The sequence below is a fragment of the Necator americanus genome, chromosome X (genome assembly GCF_031761385.1).
Source record: "Necator americanus strain Aroian chromosome X, whole genome shotgun sequence".
NCBI classification, from domain to species: domain Eukaryota; kingdom Metazoa; phylum Nematoda; class Chromadorea; order Rhabditida; family Ancylostomatidae; genus Necator; species Necator americanus.
The window spans coordinates 19,255,045-19,273,471 of record NC_087376.1 but is presented as its reverse complement, the minus strand read 5'-3'; the positions used below and the strand labels follow the sequence as shown (position 1 = coordinate 19,273,471).

General features: G+C 43.1%; 3 protein-coding genes across 4 annotated transcripts; 1 reads left to right on the top strand and 2 right to left on the bottom strand.

Moving 5' to 3' along the window:
• Nucleotides 1-28: 28 nt before the first annotated feature.
• Nucleotides 29-18,095, top strand: RB195_024177 (uncharacterized protein; the record flags this gene model as incomplete). 2 transcript variants are annotated; one of them, XM_064211859.1, is made up of 10 exons in its annotated part: nt 29-103; nt 401-641; nt 718-1,280; nt 2,150-2,236; nt 2,305-2,394; nt 7,645-7,787; nt 7,850-7,934; nt 17,463-17,556; nt 17,609-17,724; nt 17,786-17,935. In XM_064211859.1, 10 exons carry the CDS (start codon nt 29-31, stop codon nt 17,933-17,935), a joined length of 1,644 nt encoding a protein of 547 aa, XP_064067740.1. The 2 variants fall into 2 exon arrangements, with proteins under 2 accessions (XP_064067740.1, XP_064067739.1); XM_064211858.1 differs by lacking the exon at nt 29-103 and adding an exon at nt 18,048-18,095 and having other exon boundaries at nt 506-641; nt 17,786-17,899.
• RB195_024179 (uncharacterized protein) lies at nt 12,286-12,669 on the bottom strand (the record flags this gene model as incomplete). The annotated part of the gene is made up of 1 exon (XM_064211861.1): nt 12,286-12,669. One exon carries the CDS (start codon nt 12,667-12,669, stop codon nt 12,286-12,288), a length of 384 nt encoding a protein of 127 aa, XP_064067742.1.
• RB195_024178 (uncharacterized protein) lies at nt 13,361-13,837 on the bottom strand (the record flags this gene model as incomplete). Its single annotated transcript, XM_064211860.1, has 1 exon — nt 13,361-13,837. The coding sequence occupies one exon, from the start codon at nt 13,835-13,837 to the stop codon at nt 13,361-13,363; it is 477 nt and encodes a 158-aa protein (XP_064067741.1).
• Nucleotides 18,096-18,427: the final 332 nt, after the last annotated feature.

Below are 18,427 nucleotides of genomic sequence, written 5' to 3'. Positions count from 1 at the left end.
TCCCTTCAGGCAGGTGACCTTTCAGGTTATGGGCTTTGGCGATGTGCTGGACGACAGCACCTTTTTGCAATGTATGGGAAGCTTTCGCCATATGACAGTGCAGGTTATGTAGCTCGTACGTTCCCAATGCGTACACTCGAACGCCTGATTGCGTTTAGTTAAAGCAGGGCCGCCACGTGCAGGTAGCAATCAGACTCGTATACGCGGCCCCATTACTACTACTATTAAATTTATTATATAGGGACACTACCGTTTGTATACACATAACATATCTGGCTCCCTCTTCGTTGCCTATTTCATCCTATAAAGGCCGAACATTCCACCCATATTCGACACGTACTCCTTTACGAGTTCGAATCTAGCCACCCCGCTGCTGAAGCCCATCGAAACTTAAGTCAAGCATTCGTCACTGAAGCCCCTTCTGAGCGGTCTGTACGCGCCTGGTTCCTTCAAAGCCGGAAACAAGAAACTCGAGGATGAGCCTCGCTCTGGTCGGCCGACTGCAATGTCGTTCGACGAACTGAAGGATCTGTCGGAGCAGCATTCTTATGAAAGTGTGCGGTATTTTGCTGTCAGTCTTGGCTGTTCGCTGTCCACCGTGAGCAATGGACTACGATCTCTCGGAATGGTGAAGAAGTTCGGTCTGTGGCTCCCACATGTGTTGAGCGACGGCAACCGCCAAAGACGCCTGGACATCTGCACTCAACTGCTCTCCAGAAGCCTCAGATTCGACTGGCTGGACACCATTGTCACTGGAGATGAAAAATGGCTCCTCTACGTCAACCACACCCACAAACGTGAGTGGTGCGCTGGCGATGAAGTGCCGGATCCATTTCGTGAAAGGTGAAATCCATGAGAAGAAGGTCATGCTGAGCGTCTGGTGGAGAGTTCACGGAATCTACCGTTTCGAACTGCTGCCGGACAACATGACAGTTACTGCTGAGGTCTACTGCGCTCAACTGCAAACACTAGCCGACAAGATCCGCAAGGAACACCCGAAGCTCGACAACGTGCACGATAACGCGCGCCCTCACATCGCGAAGAAGACTTCCCAGAAGATTCTGGAGCTCGGATGGGAAGTTCTGCCGCACACACCATGCAGCCCAGAACTGGTCCCGAGCGACTACCACCTCTTCCGATCGTTTCAGCATCACCTGGAGGAGAAGCGCTCCGATGATCGTGACCACCTCGAAAATGACCTTCGGGCTTTCTTCGCCTCCCCCGAGTCGCCGGAGTTCTACGCCAAAGGAATCCGTGATCTTGCGAGACGCTGGCAGAGGGTTGTCGATGTTGAAGGAGATTATATCGTCGAATAATAAAATGTTGGTAAAAAGTTGTGTTGTTTTTAAATTTTGCCTTATTTGCCAGATATTTTCCGAACACTCTAATAGTTATGGTATAACACTTAGGTATGACATGATGTCGATGATATGTTTCTCATCACCCCGCACCCACTCTTACGTCGCATGTTTCATTTTCTGTCGGTTCCTTCTATAAAGTGACATGCTCAGCCATATATGAGCTCGTCAGAATGGCAGGAAATTATTTTCAATTCTGGAACTGCAAAGACTAGCACAATGTTGAATGGACCAACTGAACTAAAGAACTTTCCTACTCCAACTGAAATCGCAGTGTTGCGTTCATTAATTTTAATTTTAATCATTAAGAAACTGATTCTCGGTTTCTTAATTATTAAAATTAAAATGTTCACTAACCGATTAACATCAACATCACCCCTACCCATTCCGCCGGGTTTGCTTCTAACTTAACACTATTGTTCCCCTTATAAGAAGACTCCTTTCTCTGACTGTTAGAGCGGTCAAACTATTTCTATACGTTTTTATTGTGTAGTTTAGCTGCATACATCACGAGAAAAAAGACACTTTTTGGTGTTGCCTGCTTTAGGACATTTGTTTTGACGTATGCTTGTCTTATATTCGTATTGCCTTAATCGCTTATTCGGTGCAGTGGAAATTCCGAGCAACGTTGATTGTGAATAATACATACGGGCATGATCAGTCGCCTTTTGCTATGATTTTACAGCTAACGTAAACTACAATTTACTACAAATAAATTTATATCGTATTTGCTCGACACAACCGTGGTTCTTGTAGTATAACTACAGCCACATTCTATCAGTGTGATTCAGGAAGATGATAGCGGAGATGAGAATCATCTTTATGCCACCAAAATACTGGAGACAATAATTCTAGAGTCTGGAAATCATGCAGCGGAGGTATCACGTTATTTATCACATTTCGTTTTTCCCGAGTTTCGTATATTGCAGCAATACTAGATATTTAGGTTATCCCTACTATAATTTTAACAGCATTGCGCCGTCTAATGAAACCGAGCGAGGAAGGTCTTTCCGAACTAAGGCCGCTTCTATTCCTCGTAAGTTCTACTATCTCTATAGGCGTCAAAGAGACAATTGTTCACAACATGTTCAAAACAAATGCAGGGAAGTGCGCAACAGATAGAGACGCAGGAAATTTCGGAAACTAACCATAAATATTGCTATTCCAAGCGGTTATACAGAACCGAGATTTCGCCATTATTTCGCCATTGACAGCCTATTATTGAGAATTGGAGTGATGCTCAGCTTGCGTATTCAAACAAAATTTGGCTGGTAAAAGAGGTGGAAATTCGATACTTTTCAGTCAGTCTGCATGTGGTCAGTCGTACTGAATCATTTCCGGAATCACAAACGAGAGTAGATTGTTGCAAATTTTCTTATGCCGTTTGTAGCGCCTTCTGAGCTATATGGTTGTCCCATATGCAGTTCTAACACTTTCTACAGACAATTCTTAAGGATAATGCACAGTACGTAGATCTCATTTGCTGTGAGTGACAGTCTGGTAATGTGAGGAGCTCTTGCGAAATATAGTTGGAACGATATAGAGGCTTGACAAGGAGAGAAGAATTCGATGGAACACGCATGTATAAGATACCTTGAGCCAATTTCAGGCATTTGACGATTATTATATTACGGCATTATTAAAGGCGGGTTATCACGAAATTGACGTGATACGAAAACCCCATGAGAAACGTAGAGTTCGGGTTGTAGTTCACGGAAACGAGCACGGTTCCGCTCTGCTTTCCCTAAGTGTCGTGAAAAACGGGGTGGAAGACGGCGTTCTTTCTGACTAACACAGTTGCAACGTGCCAGACTTTGTACACGCGCCGCATCCACGTATGAGCGAAATTCAGTGAGGCCTCCTCACCAGCTTATCCATATAAAACCGATTAATAGGCTGCTGGAGGTATCGGAGCATGTACAAGGGTGTGCGTTCTAGCTAACTTCTAGGAACTAGAACGGTTACTTCACCTTTTTTTTTGACAGTTGGGAAGAACTGTGCGGGACCACGCTTGTTTCCGTAATCTTCGACATAAACTCTGCATTTTTCTTTGGTTTTCCGTACTACATCAATTTCGCGATACGCGGATTACGTAATCTGCCCAAATAGCCCCCTAATAACTTGAGAATTATGCGTAGACAAGGAGATAGGTGAAACATACATAAGTGTATAAAGGAAACTTTGCCTTGGAATAAAACTGGAAAGCTTGCGAAAATCCACATCGACCCAGCTAGGCATCCTCCGCAACCTGTGTCATAATAATGCAGAATTGAGAGTAAGAAATTTGGCTTCGTTTTTGGAACTGAAGTCAGTGCAGCACCATAAACGAACCACAAATCTCCACTAAGTAATTACATCAACACATAAAATCACATCCTCAGTTACTCCCTTCAAGGGTCATGTCGAGGCTGTTGTTCTGTTGTAATTATGGTACAAGTGGAGCTGCTCAACGTAGAATGATGAAGTATAACGGTTTCGAGACAGCACCAATGTTTTTCAGTCTCTTCTCCTTGTTCTGCTGTTGTTATATGATGTTGCCAAGTGTTCGAAATAAAAATGTTTCTTGTAGTAGGTGCAAGAAAAAAAAACTGGGTCGTTTTAAGTATCACCTGATGTTTTGCCGCGTTATGAGATGACACTGTTAATTGCTCCTCATATTAGCACTTTATTCACGGTAAAGACGGGAAACAATCAACAATAGCCAGGGTCAAGCGTGTGATAGAATTTCCATATAGGGGGGAAACCTCGTAGTCTTTTTGGACCTCATAGTCTTGGAATTTTCATGGGACAGAAATGGGAAAAATGGCATCAAATTTTCTCATCTTTGTCCAATCAAAAATCTGGAAAAACGGCGAGGCCCTTGAGATCGTTTGATGCAGCATATAATAGGGAATCCTCGGCTACAACATACTGGAAGATGGCTTGCTTTGCACTAATTTAATCGGAGTTATTGAATTTTATTCAAAATCACACACTTCCGCGCGTGAGGGAAAGTTGGGATTTTGGCGATTTTTTCCATTGCAAAAAATAAATGAGACGGATGACGACGGACAAAAATGGGATTTCAAAAAATCACCCATATATTCGAATGGAGAGTCTAAGAAAACCCCTACGTGCAAAATTTATCCTTTCCAGATCGTCTGGTTTTCTCAAAATTTAGATGGGACAAATCCAAAAAAAGTCGGAAAATTTCAAATTTCGTTCCATCAAAATTCCAAAAAGACTAGGAGGTGAAAAAATACAGCAAAATTGCAGTTTTTTAAGGGCAAACCTTCTTCTCTTAAAAACCACCTTAACTTTTTCTTTTGGTCCTCTTATGACGAAATTTTTCGCGATCTCTCAGACCTAACAGTGTGCACAGAATCTGAGCTTTTTTGGTCGTTAAATTTTGTTAAGTTTACTTTTAAACTGTTGTTAACTGTGTAAAATTAAATTCTTCGTTTTTTAGGGGTTATTCCAAATTTCCATCTCTTTTGCAAAAACCTGCCCAGCCGGGAGTCGAATTTTTCGACTTTGACCACATGGTTAGTGGAGTAGTCCACTATTGTCCGCGTCGTAACTGCAGCTCATTAATTGCGGCGTTGCACATTTTGTGTCCTTTGCTATGTCGTCATGCTCGCTTTTGCCACTAAATAATCTTTCCGATATTATCGCCTAAGGTAATTATTACCTGCGTCTTTGCCGAGGTGTGTCACCTTTGAACATAGCTCTGCACATCCTTTCCGATCTTCTGGAAAAGCTCGCACGAAATCATTTCATTTGTCGCTATTACATATCCTGCACAACTTGATGCCTCTCTTGAATTGACATAAAAAAATCGACACCAGCTGTCCTTAGGGGCGGTCGTTAGGTACCCGCACCCGATTATCTGCAGCGGATAAGTGCCTGCAGAAGAGGCTGTCGGCAGGCCAGAGTAGGCATACCTTAGGCTAGTTGTGATCACTAAGCCACGCCCATCCATCTTCACATCACTGAGGTCATGTGCCGTGTTTGTATTGCAATTACTTGGTAGAGTTGGCTTCTAGGAGGATTCAAAGAGCAAAACGATAATAACGTAGCAACGTAGAGAATTTAAATGCTAAAATGAAGCGAAACGTAGAAGATTTGTGCAGGAACGAAGCAACATCAGAAAACATAAATGAAGCTGAAAACATTCCATAATAAAAGTCAAAAAGGGTAAAAATGAGAGCCTAGTCGTTGGAAGACGTAGATTTGTGATTGAAAAAACTATATAGGAGATAGAGGTATATATTTGTATTTATACATAGCATTTAATCCACGTAAGATACTGCAGTGGTTTGTAAAAGTTTCGATTAGTTTCTTTTACACAAATAAAACACTATTATTTTTTTATTTTTGGGATTTTGTGTGCTATCGTTTTATGCATCTTTTTACGTAAGCTATCGATACTCTGTATAGAAGCAATACCAGAGATAACGTGTTCCTGTGAGGCATGTTTCGCATCTCATTAGACGATGCGGGCCGAAGACGGACGATGTGATGGGTGGGGCAAAAGACAAACGCAGCGCAATGCTCTGCTGACGCTATTAACTGCTGCGCAGGGCAACTAACGATCGTCGTTGCCAGTCATTTCCCCTCAGGCTAGGTTGTCGTGGAGGTTGACGATACGCACCCACTGCCCTCATGTTTTCTTCCATCACCTCAATCCAGAACTTCCGTTTTCGACTAGATGACCTTTTCCTTCTCGGATCCCGTAAGCTCCTCAAAAGACGTTGTGCAATGCGGACTGTTGTTCTCTTCATAATGTGACTGAAGAAGCGAAGACTTTTTTCCTCTTTTTTTCTTTTTTTTTTTCTCTGCGGCCTCTTTTGACCGCGCTGTAAGATGCTGATGTTTCCCTCGTGTTGTCCGCCGGCACACCACATCCACTTCCGCGTTTATTGTAGCATATCATAAACCAGCAGCAGCCAAGCAGCTGTTTAAGTCTTCCTGCTCGTGCGGTTGTTGTATGCCATCACCGTATACGATGTTGCTCTAATATCTTATCCGTACATCAGAAGGCGCCGAATGGCGGATAGATAGACTTTCCACTTTACTTTGGCGAATAAAAGTCGAACAACAAACATCTGGACACGAAGTTAATACGCCGTAGCGTATCTTTGCTGTGTACCACTCTTGTAGGTGCTGTTCTTCTTCAACATACAGGGACGTCATTAGCATTCTTAGCCGGTTGCTCGTTTACCTTGCACCTCATTAGACGATAAGGGTCGAAGACGGACAATGTGATGGGCGGGGCAAAAGGTAAACGCAGCGCAATGCTCTGCTGACGCTATCAGCTGCTGCGCAGCGCAATTAACGATCGCCGTTGGCAGTCGTTTCCCTAAGGATAGGTTGTCGCGGAGGCTGCGGGTACCTAACGATACGCACCCTCTCAACCCCAACCGCTACGCTTCACCGCGCCGCTTCGAGCAAGGCCACTTACGCAACTGCATCAAGCGCCAGGTCCAGTTAGGTCCAGCTCCAGCCTGCAAGCGTCTTGAAAAGGACGTAAGTGATATAAGTTGCTCCTATGCAGCCTTGGAGGTTTCTTTTCCTGTGCTGCAAATTCAAATAACCCGAACATAGCTGCTATCCCTTTAAGGTGTGCCATTTCGTAAATGACGGTCCGTCGTTCCGAACATTTTCAACCGAACAACAAGAGCATTTCCTTGAAAATGACTTGGTGTAAAACCCCATACATGAAGTGATATTCATTCAAAACTGCTCTCTTGATTTCATATATGGAGGTATTTCAAGTATTTCATCATCAACGTTAACCCTGCAACACTAAACATGTAGTATTCTGCATTGAAGTAGTCAAGGAAGAAAATAAAACTGAGTAGAAAATTGTTGCGTTGCGTTCTGCGCCGTACTTTCATTATAAAAATTTATCTGCCTCACTTTTGCATCCTCTTTTCAGCTACCATCGAGTGGAGTTTTCATTTCTCTTCCATTTTTTCATCGAGAATAGAGAGGAACAATAAACTACTATTCTGTGGTGCTCCAGTACTCTCAGTTATCGACGAAGTACTAAAGATGACGATTTTATGAATTTCTTGGCATCTTATAATACCATTTAAATTTCTCCGTTAACAGGATGCTTCCAATTGGCCCTACTGATAGTGTTCTCCTTGAGATCATATCCTTGAACTTCACTTGTGACATTTCTACCAGGTACAAGTCCCTGCCATCAGAAAAAGTTTTTGTGAAGTTCCATAGAAAGGAGCGCTGTTTGGGGTAATTCTCGTGCGTGCAAATTTCGCAGCTCTACATATCGAACCTTCAGGTCATTGTTGCTGCCATGTACACATGCACAGAAGTATCTCTGACGTATATCCGTCAGGTTGCTGAACCAAATCAAAACCCTTTGGATTACATTTGTGAAGAACTAGTTGATCTAAACAAGAAATTTGAAGGCATTCATAACAGGTTTGTAAATATACTTGTGTTTCCGTTTGCGAATGATAATAATGAAGTAATATATTGCGCAGACGATTAGCTTTGTTTGGAATTTGCGTTCTGTTCCTCCTGCCAAGTTCTACGAGACCCGCTATGATCAACACAAATCCTAAAAAGGTAACTGCTCCTAGTTCTAGTTATTTTTTTAAGAAACAAATGAAATTAAAATATTGAAAATAACATGAATTTCACTGAGGGAAATCTCTGGGAAACAGTCAATATGACGTGCCTTGGTGCATAAAATTCGTGCGGTCGTCAGTGCGTTGAAGATGCACATCACATTTGCGAATGGGATTGAGACACCGAGAATAACTCCATTTTCTGAAGTCCAAAAAGCGTTTGCTTCGAATGAGCTAGCACTCATTTCGCCTAAGATGCTGTGTCTAATCGTTATCTAATCACAGTAACACTTCTAGTACTAAACGCAAACAAAGACATCGTATCGCGAAATTGACGTAGTACGGGAACATCAAAACAAAGAACCTGTAGAGTTCAGGTTGTAGATTACAGAACCCAGCGTGCCTCCACCCAACCCCCCCCCCCCCCCTCTAATCAAAGTAAAAAAGACCACGGGAAAAGCTATAGATGGGTTGTAGATTTCGAATCTCTTCTTAATCGTCGTTAAAAAAACGCGTGGGAACCGCCTTAGTTCCTACGAGATACGTTAGAACGCGCACCCTTGTACACACTCTGATACCCTTAGCACCTCATTCATTAGTTTTACTGGAACAGGCTGGTGAGAAGACATCACTGACCTTTGACCGCTTGGACTTGCACCGCGCCGAAAAGGTGGCGCGTTGCAACTGAAATCGTCATTAAAATCGTTTTTTCCGCGCCGTTTTTTTACGACGATTAGCAAGAAATGAGCGGAGCCACGCTACGTTCCGTAATCTACTACCCATACTCTCTGCTTTCGCTGTGGGTTCCGCATCACGTCAAAATCACCATACGCTGCCTTTAAGTTTACGCTCTGTGCGTATGAGCTATATACAGAGTCAAGCGTAAGATGGGAGTTTCTCGACAGGGCTCGCTAGATGGTGAAGGAAGGGGAGTGGCTGCAAGACGGGAGGGTCGTAGGAGGGAGGAGAAGGAGAGAGATGAAAAGAAAATAAAGCTAAAGAGGAAAGCGGAACCCCTGCTAAATGGACTCATTTTTTAATGTAACGTACACGCGCAACGAGGACATGTTCGGAAACTTGGATTTCTGGATGAGCGTCAACATGTCTGACTTTGCACGAAATCCGATAACTCAGCTAAAACCTTATAAAATATCAGCTAGCTAATTAATTCAAGTAAGCCACCCTTGCAAATGCCACCGCATCCCCGCTATTGTTTCGAAATTCGTTTACCCCGAAATAAAAGTCTGGTAGTATGCTGTCATCCTTTTGCCCTCTCATCGAGTCGGCACCACGAGCGTCTTACTGGCGATATACGTGCAAACAGGTACTACTGACCTTAGTGGTGCCCTAGTGCCTTGCAGAACCTCAACATATACACACACATATTTGATACACACACATTACGTTACAGAAGTTAAGAAACAGAATCGAAGAATGAATATTATCATGTGATATTGATAGAGGCCGCTTATGCAAGCCTGACTGAAGCTTGCTAGTGGTGGCATTACTCTCGCTAAACGCAATCAGGCGTTCGAGTGTACGCATTGGAATCACACGACCTATATAACCAGCACGGTTATACAGCGCAACATTCCCATACATTGCAGAAAGGTGTTGTTGCCCAGCACATTGCCAAAGCCCGTAAGCTGAAAGTTCAACTGAATGAAAGGAGCGGAATCTTTGGTAACAATCATTCGTTTCGTCACGCTGGATTATCGAACACTTTCGAGTGAACTCCAACAAACCACCTTATCTAGATTTCTACGATAACTCTGTGCCGTTTGCTGTTCAGCAGAGAACACACATCAGATATCGGCCGCTGAAGAGAACCGTTATTAATATCGGAGACCGCAGTATCTACTGCGCCGATGATGATGAAAAGAAGATAAAGGGCTGCGAAATACCTGTGAGAAGCGACTACAACAACTTGGTGGAGGAATTTGGCTCAACGTCGCCTTAATGACCCTTCATATGGCGGTCGTAGAGGACGTAAACTCTGAATCGTAAGTGCCCATCCACCTACGGAAACCGCTGAAGAGAACAAAGAGGACGCTTTCTGTGAAGAACTTAATGCGTTGATGTATAAAATCCTAGCCAGCAGGTGATCATTGTCGGAATTGGTGCGAACGCAAGGACTGGTCTCGAACAACAGTCCAGTGTGCTTTAAAAATGGTATAATGCCTTGGAGCAAACTATGGACAGTGTTGATGCTAATGCTGTTCATGTTCTGCTTTTGAGGTTTGGTTCAAAATTATATTCATATCTATGTTAATGTTCTTTTTTTTGTTTGTAAGGAATGGAGAGTAGGCGAAGAAACAAAAAAGAATTTTTTTTTTGTTTTAACGTGAAAATAAACACATGAACAAAAACAATACAATAACTTAAGAACAATACAGATACCGTATAGATGTCTATAAAAAGAGCAAATATAGCAAACGCAAGATTACGAAAAAAAGAAACATAGGAGACGGAAAAATCAGAAAGAAAAGCAAAAGAAGTGAAAACAAACAAAAAGTTGCGACCAATACCGTTCTGGGTGATGTCAGCTGTCAAAATTTGGCAAATTCCCAAGCAGATCGCTTGCGAACCGTCTGCGAGCTGCAAAAAAGAGCATTGCTCCACCGCGACTGCAACTACCTCATTTCGTTCTGACCCGACTAAACACATTCCACTTAACCTGAGGTGTCCACGGAGGTCGTATCGAATAAGGAGGTATCTTCCTAGTTGTAAATCTACTACAGCAACAGAAATTTGTTGGAAATAAGAGACCGAAGAATTGTTTCAGTGGAACTTCGTACATGAACGCTGAAGTCAGAGACGCATTTTTAGCATTTTTATATAAGTTTTCCTAATTCCTCTTTTTCAAACAAATACTTCGACCGATAGAAAATTTTCTAATAGGTTCAAACGAATTTCAAATTGACCACTAGGCGGTTCCTCATAAAGTTTCTTTCAGTTCGAAATCGGTTAACAAGTTTTTGATTTCTTGCCCACTCTTAGACGTTGAAAAGGCAATATACAGCTGGCAGTGCAAGAGGAAATATAGGGCCTTTAAGGAGAACTCGTCTTGTTCAAAAAGACTGGCTACAAATTTTGTTGACCATCATTCCGAAGCAAAACATACATTGATAATTTTGATCTGAATGAATATCCTTTCTAGGATGCAGTGGAACGCAGCGGAACCCGTTGACCCGCCTCAGACTGTTCTAAGCAAATAATGACGAAGTGGTATCCGTGACAGCTTTTAATACTTCAATTGGTCAGAAAACATAATCTAAAGGCAATAATTTATCAAATGAAGACTTAACATTCTTTAGTTGCTGATAAGGTGGTAGTTTTTACAGGATTATCCAATCAGTGAGACATCGTTCCTAGGTAGCAATGTAAAGACGACCCAAGATGATCTGTTAAAATTTCAGAAAATATGCAAGAGGTCGTGAAGGTAGTTTCTTTCATGTAAGTATAGCATGTAAGCATGTAAGTATGCTAGTATTCGAATTAGAGTGTGTTAGAACTCGGCTACATGTAGCTAGCACAATTTCACAAAGCATGAGAAGAAAGCGCAGGAAAGCTGAAAGATTAACAAAGTCGTTACTTTCGCCCAAGATTATTATCATATTTGCGGAAGTGTTTATCATATTCGTTCAGAGTATGCTGAGTACCCGACTGGAGAGGCGTTATTGAGTTCCAAAAGAAAATGCGTGAAAATCAATAAATTGATAATACATACGCGTGCACGCGTGCCATATGTGCGACAGAATAAATGCGCTATTGTATAGCATGATATCAGTTCACACTGGTGAATGATGCGGATGCAGCTATGAAAATCAAGTTTCTTTGACACTAGAAATGACACAGGACAGCCCTTCGAAAATGAGAATTCCGAAGTGCGAGGAATAAGTCATGATCATTGATAACCATTAATCCGTGATCAAAGAGCTAGCGTTAAGGTTTTTGGTTTTTGGACCAACTTTTTTTTAGCGTTACGGTTAAATACGCGAATAGCCAGCTGCCAGAAATGTAAACAAATGAGATTTAGAAAAGTGCAGAAATGTTTCTACAATGTAGCAGAAAAGAAGTTTTTTTTTTGTTTTGAAATTCTGAACTTCGCAAAATCCTTTTCCTCTGGGCGGAAGTGCAGGCTCCAGCATCTCTTCCACTCATTTCGTTCCCTCGCCATTGTCATTCAGGATGTTCTCAAGTTCTGTGAGTGACGTTGACGAGGTTCATGAGCCGTATCCAACTGAAGTCTCAACTGGTCCATCAGCGAACACACCATCCTATCTCGCCGGCGGTCTCCCTCGAGGGCATTTAGCATCTCTTGGGATCCATTCTAGCGTTCTTTTAGTTCATTTATCATCGAGTCTTTTCATAATGCGACTGGCCCATCTATGCTTTGCTTTCGATATATATTCCGCTGAGTCACGAAGATGGGACATTCCTCTTAAGTCGGAGCTGCGAAGACCGGCTAGGTGTTGTGTGCGTCGGTTAAACTTCAGAAGACATCTCTCAAGGGCTCTGTGGGTAATAAGTAGCTCCCTGGACGTGCCAGCGGTGTCTGCCCACGTCTCCACTGCGTAACATAACGCTCGAAGAACTGTCGAGTCAAACAGATGGGCACGGTGCGCTTGGTCCGTTAGTTGGTCTGTAGCTTCCCTGACGGGTACAAATGCTGCCCACGCTGCTCTCATCCTTCTATTCAATTCTTCTTTCAAGTCGTTTTTCATATTCATAGAACGTCCTAAGTATACGTACGACGAACTTTTCACGGTTTACGAGTCTTCAAGTTGTACTCCTCCGTCCTTGGAGTAGGCGTTCTTCATGAAGTGCACCTTCTTTCTGTTTATTCGCGGTCCTGTTTTCTTCCCTGCTTCGCTCAATACGTGGAGTATCGTTTCGGCTTCATTGGTACTGCTCGAAAAGAGAACGATGTCGTCCGCAAAACAAAGGTTGGAGGGGAATCTTCCATCAACACGTATGCCCCTTTCTTCTCAAGAAAGTGATTTCGTTATCATTATTCATTATTGCAATGTAGCCGTGAACAGCTTCGGCGATATAGTATCGCCTTTTCCTACCCCCTTTCTAATGGGTATTGTGAGGGAGCGGTTGGAAAGCTGTATCTTAGTGATGCATCGATCGTAGCAGTTGGCTAATGCCCTCACATACGACGCGTCCACACCTTAATCGGCCAGTGCTGACAATATTGCATTCGTTCCTTCGCTGTCGAAGGCTTTGTTACAGTCGAATAAGGTTAGAACAAGGGGCAGGCGGTATTTCCGGCAAACCTTTATGACCCCCGACACGGTCTGGATGTGGTCCAAGTGGCTGAACCCTTGACGGAATCCTTGTTCTTGAGGCTGGCTTCGTCCAGCGTTCTAGATATGCGAGTGAGGATGATTTTAGTGAATACTTTGTATAACACGCTCACCAAGCACATTGGACGATAATTACGGTTCGCGAGGTCTTCCACTGGTCTGGGATTCTTTCTTTCTGAAGGTAAAATGTCATTTGCACTGCTAAGATTACATGAAGTGGATGGCCACCAGCCCGAAGAAATAAAATCAGGTCCGGGGCTGTGCCAGGTTTCATGCTTTTGATAGCGACTCGTAATTCCGAAGGGAGAATCCGTGGTGGAGCTTCGCCAGTGGGGATGGTTGGGCTTGACACAGGAGTTGATGAACGGAAAAGGTTCGAGTAGAACCTCTCCGTAATAATTTCCATCTCACGACGAGAAGACGTGCGAGTCCCGTCTTCACGCAGCAAAGCTACTAGCGGAGTGTTATATTCGCAGAGATCCCTTCGGCACTTCTTTAGACTCGTTCTTGCTTGTGCTGCTTCCAGAATCTTCGGGGAACGGTAAAGAGGGTCCAGGCAGATTCTCCACGAATGCCTCCGAGACATTACGTGTCCAGTGGATATGCCATTGAATACACTAACATACCTCGATGAGGTCACGCTCCAGTCGCTTATGGAGACGCAGACAACCGTCTTCTGGCTACAGAGACGCAAATAACTACACACTCATAAGGACCGAATAAATTGAAGAACAATATAGTTATAGGTACATGCCATTTTCTTAGGTACTCTAATAATAGAACGGGAGCGAGTTTTGCTTAGATCTTCCCTTTAGAAAACCTAGAAATCTTATCAAATCAAATCTTTTCTTATAATAGGTCAGAGATCAGAGGGCCTATCTGACCAAAAATAAATTAGGCTACAAAAAAGCTTGGAACTTAGAGATAACGGTAAGCCTTATTCTCGTTACTTTTCAAAGTTGGAATGTACCGTTTTTACCGAAAATTTTCATATACCTAATTTTGAGCTATTAGATGCTCCTTCCTCTCTTATTTTACGCGAGGATTTTTCTTGGCTCTGGTACATTTGTTACAGGTACAAATTTAAGATCAGTTCACGTCAAAAAAATTCCAGTGGATCTGTCTGATTCTTCAGAACAATTTTGTAGCTCGTGAATTAGCGTGATGATGCAGCGTATGATGTCTATTGGTAGGTGAGCAGAGTTAGCTAATTAAGTAGCAGCGAAGGTAAATCTCTTTCTCGCATCATCGCTAATTGCTGTGCTAATGGAGGATAGGGGCATGCTCGAAAATCTGCCGGGACCCTCTTTACACGCACCCGGAATCTTCTGCCTGTATTTCGAAAGATCCTCCTGCAACGCTTTTCTGCAGCTTGTGTTTGCTACTAACCGCTCAATGTGCCATGCATTCGCACTAAGCCTCAAAGTCCTTCTTTCCAACAATTCCTTGGTAATCTTTGAAATTCGATCCAGATTTGTCGTGCGCGGCTTCGAGGCACACTCAGCACAGGTTCGTAATCCTCTGAGCAGCATCTCGTAGTCCACGTTTGGATCCTCCTCGATGTGCCAGTCACCTTGGGACAAGGAGTTCTCGAGTACGCAATCGTCGTAGAAGACTTCTTTTCTCCTCCGTTGCGATAGCAGCTGTTCTTTCCATCGTATGGCTGAGTCATATTTCTGCACAAAGGAGACGGTGATCAGAACCACTAGGAAAGGATGGTACTACTTAGACGTGAAGTAGACACCACCTCCGGTTGGTGAGTATGTGGTCGATCTCCGCACGAGTCACACCATTGGACGATTCCCATGCCCACCGACGATGATGTTTCATGAAAAGAGAGTTCTCATGAAAGAGGCGAGCAGCGGACAGCAGCCTGGCGAGACGATTGCCGTTTTTATTCCGGTCTCCTAGTCGAAATCTTCCGATCCTGTACTCCTCTTGTGTAGCCTTCCCTAGTTTTGCGTTGAAGTCCCCGATGACGAATTTGTAGAAGGATATCTAGTTTCGGATCACTTCCTCCAGCTTCCCATAAAGCGCATCCAACTTAGATTCATCAGTTGGTGATGTTGATGAAGAGCAGTTGATAGTGCTGATGGGTGTTTGACGAAGAGTGCGGAGGCGAAGAATGGCTAGACGAGGTGACAGGATCACGTGCGAATCCATAAGATCGACTAGAGAAGAGGGCAAGAAATCGACGTAAGATTCGCTGGCAATAATTTGAAGTCAGTGACGGTCAGCTGGTTAGCGTTACCTCTCCCAATGTCTGCAACGTATGCGCAGCTTAAGGTCAGATCAGATACCTTGCTACCAATAAAGCGGTTTCTTTCAGGGGTGGGAAGGCCAGAGCAAGCTTATTTTGGGAGAGTTGTGGTCGCTAATCCCCGATCATCTAACTGAAGTCATGTTTCCATTACAGTGATAGATGAGACTTTCTTGTAGATAGATCTGATAGGGTAAGCACCTGAAAACAAACAAACAGGTATGACCCACCTGAAACACGCATCACCCCACGTATCTGGGGTGACGTGTTTCAGGTGGCTCATACATGTACTGAGTCGTAGATTATGGAAATGAGTGATTCCGTCCATTTCTTTCTAATTGCCATAACAATGGCCCGGAAGATACGGGTTCGAGCGTTCCGGCGCGCTATTTTCTACAAGTTCGATTGGAGCACGCCAGTCTTCTGCACGCGCTGCATCTTCCCGGCCGTTTTTTACGGCAATTAGGAAGAAATGGACGGAATCACCCTCTCCATAACCTACGACCCTGTATAGGAACTCTTTACCTGAATTCCGTACTACCCCAGATTCGTGGGGTGATGCCATTAAAGGTGTAGTCCGTGGAGAGTGAATAAAACATGAAAATATTCATTAGTTTTAAACAATAAATCAGAGATTGATTACCGACTTCTGCATTTCGGGAATGTTTCGCCGGAACAGTTTGTTCTGTATAAATACAGGAACTAAGGAATCGTTCAATGTTCAATTGTCATAATGTCTCATTCGATCTATTTGTCTTTGTCTATCTTCTACTTCTGCTATTTGGAGAGTAATGGCTTGATATACCTCCATATCCGACAAATCGATACCTCCAAACACAGCCGTAAAGTCAGCATGATGGTGACTATCCATCAAAATTGTGTACCTAAGATATGCCTGCGAAGAACGGAATAATAGGTAGTAATTTACTAATTCATTAAAGGCATCACCCCACGAATCTGAGGTGGTGCAGATTTCAGGTGGAGTATTCGTATACGGGATGGGAGACTACGGAGAGGGAGGTGATTCCGTCCATTTCTTCCTAATTGCCGTAAAAAACGGCCCGGAAGATACAGCTTCATTCGTTTTGGCACACCATTTTGTACAAAGGGTTCGATTGGAGCGCGCCAGCCTCGTGCGGCGCCGCATCTTCAGGGCCGTTTTTTACGGCAATTGGCAAGAAATGGACGGAATCACCTCCATCTCCGTACTCTCCCATCCCGTATACGAATACTCCACCTGAAATCTACACCACTTCAGATTCGTGGGGTGATGCCTTTAATTTTAACATACCAGAAAGTGAATAAAGAATTCAAATGGAAAAATAAGAGTCCGAATAAGAAGTTAAGGAACCACTTCGGAATATACTGTAATTAGACGCTGCTGTTCTTCATCTTTCTAAATTTGATGACTGAAATCATAACTGCTAGTTTTAGCTTTTTTTTTTAGCTTCCCAATGCTAGGTAAGCGAGCTGGATAGGTGAATGGGTGGGGCATAATGTAGAAACAGCACAATGGTCCGCTGATGCTGCTGACTGCGGCACTGCGCAATTAACGATCGCCGTTGTCAGTCATTACCCCTAAGGATAAGCTCTTGCGGGAGCTGTGGGTGCCTAACGATACGCATCCTTTATTTCATGTCATCATAAGAACCACATATTTTTATTATCCAAATTGCTTCCAACTGAGAGAGTTAGAATCTATCGAAGGTAACATTGTATGGCAAATACATTACAACTCAGACAAAATACATTGAAAAATCTTTTAATGAGGAAAGGGAAACAATACAGAACATAAACATGCATTTAACATAACGATTTTTTGTTCTTGGTGCGATGCCTAATCCCGTTTTCACATTCCTGCAACACATTAATGTTTTGGGAATATGAAAGTTGGGATGTAGAAAAGTTTTGGGTATGAAGATTTGCACTTCCGTTCGAGCTTATCGCTTAGGTCCTGGAGGCGTCTCTTTCTATGTTCGATAGCCTGCAGCGTGCTCTTAAAACGCAAGCTCAAGCCCGTAAGGAGGATGACTCTAGATCGGATGGTGAGTGGAATCATCTTTTTTAATTAGTGATCTATTGAAAATTATTTTTAAGAGTCAGAAGCTGACAGCGACGAAGAGGGTGGGGCTGTGGTGAAGCTGAAGAAAGGACTTCGTCACCGCAAAGTTCGGTCTGAGCATTTGTCCGATGATGAGGATGAAATCGATGAGGTGCTGAAAAATTTGTATTCAATTGTTTGTCGCTGATGTCATCTTTGCTTTCACTTTTCAGATGTCTCTTGATTATATAGATGCAGTGACAAAATGCAAAAATCCGAATGGCTCTGATGGAAACGGCGACACTGATGCTGGTTCTGACAGCGCTATTGAGTCGTCATTTTTTGAGGTCGTTGGTTCAAATTCAAACATACACCTGGTTTAACGACGTTTGTGCTCTAGTCTGATAGTGAATAACATTTGCTTGAGGAGAGGGAGTTAACGGGAAATTAAGAGTGAAATTATTCCCAATTTTTACAATTTAGTGCGTCGTGTAGGTGGAGCCGCAAAATCTGCAAAAACGGCAGAAAAAGGCGACCGAGTAGATGAGGTACTGCCCCATTGCTCGTAGCCCTGTTTTTTTTAAAGAGAGTTTTATCAACTTTACTTCAAGAAGAGGACAATGTATTTAGCTGCCGACTATGACCGAGTCTTTACATTTCACTACACAGAACAAGCATGAAAAGTAAACCAGGAATGAAATAGGAAGATTCGTAATTTCCTGTCCCGAATTATGTTTGTTGTAGTAAAAACGGAATTTGAAGACGACAGTCTGCGAATAACCTTTCTCCCCTTCTCCAGTCTTTGGGAAGATTTAAACCAGCCTAAATGCTGGTCAGGTAGCCGTAGATGAAATAGGCAAATCGCCGATGCCCTT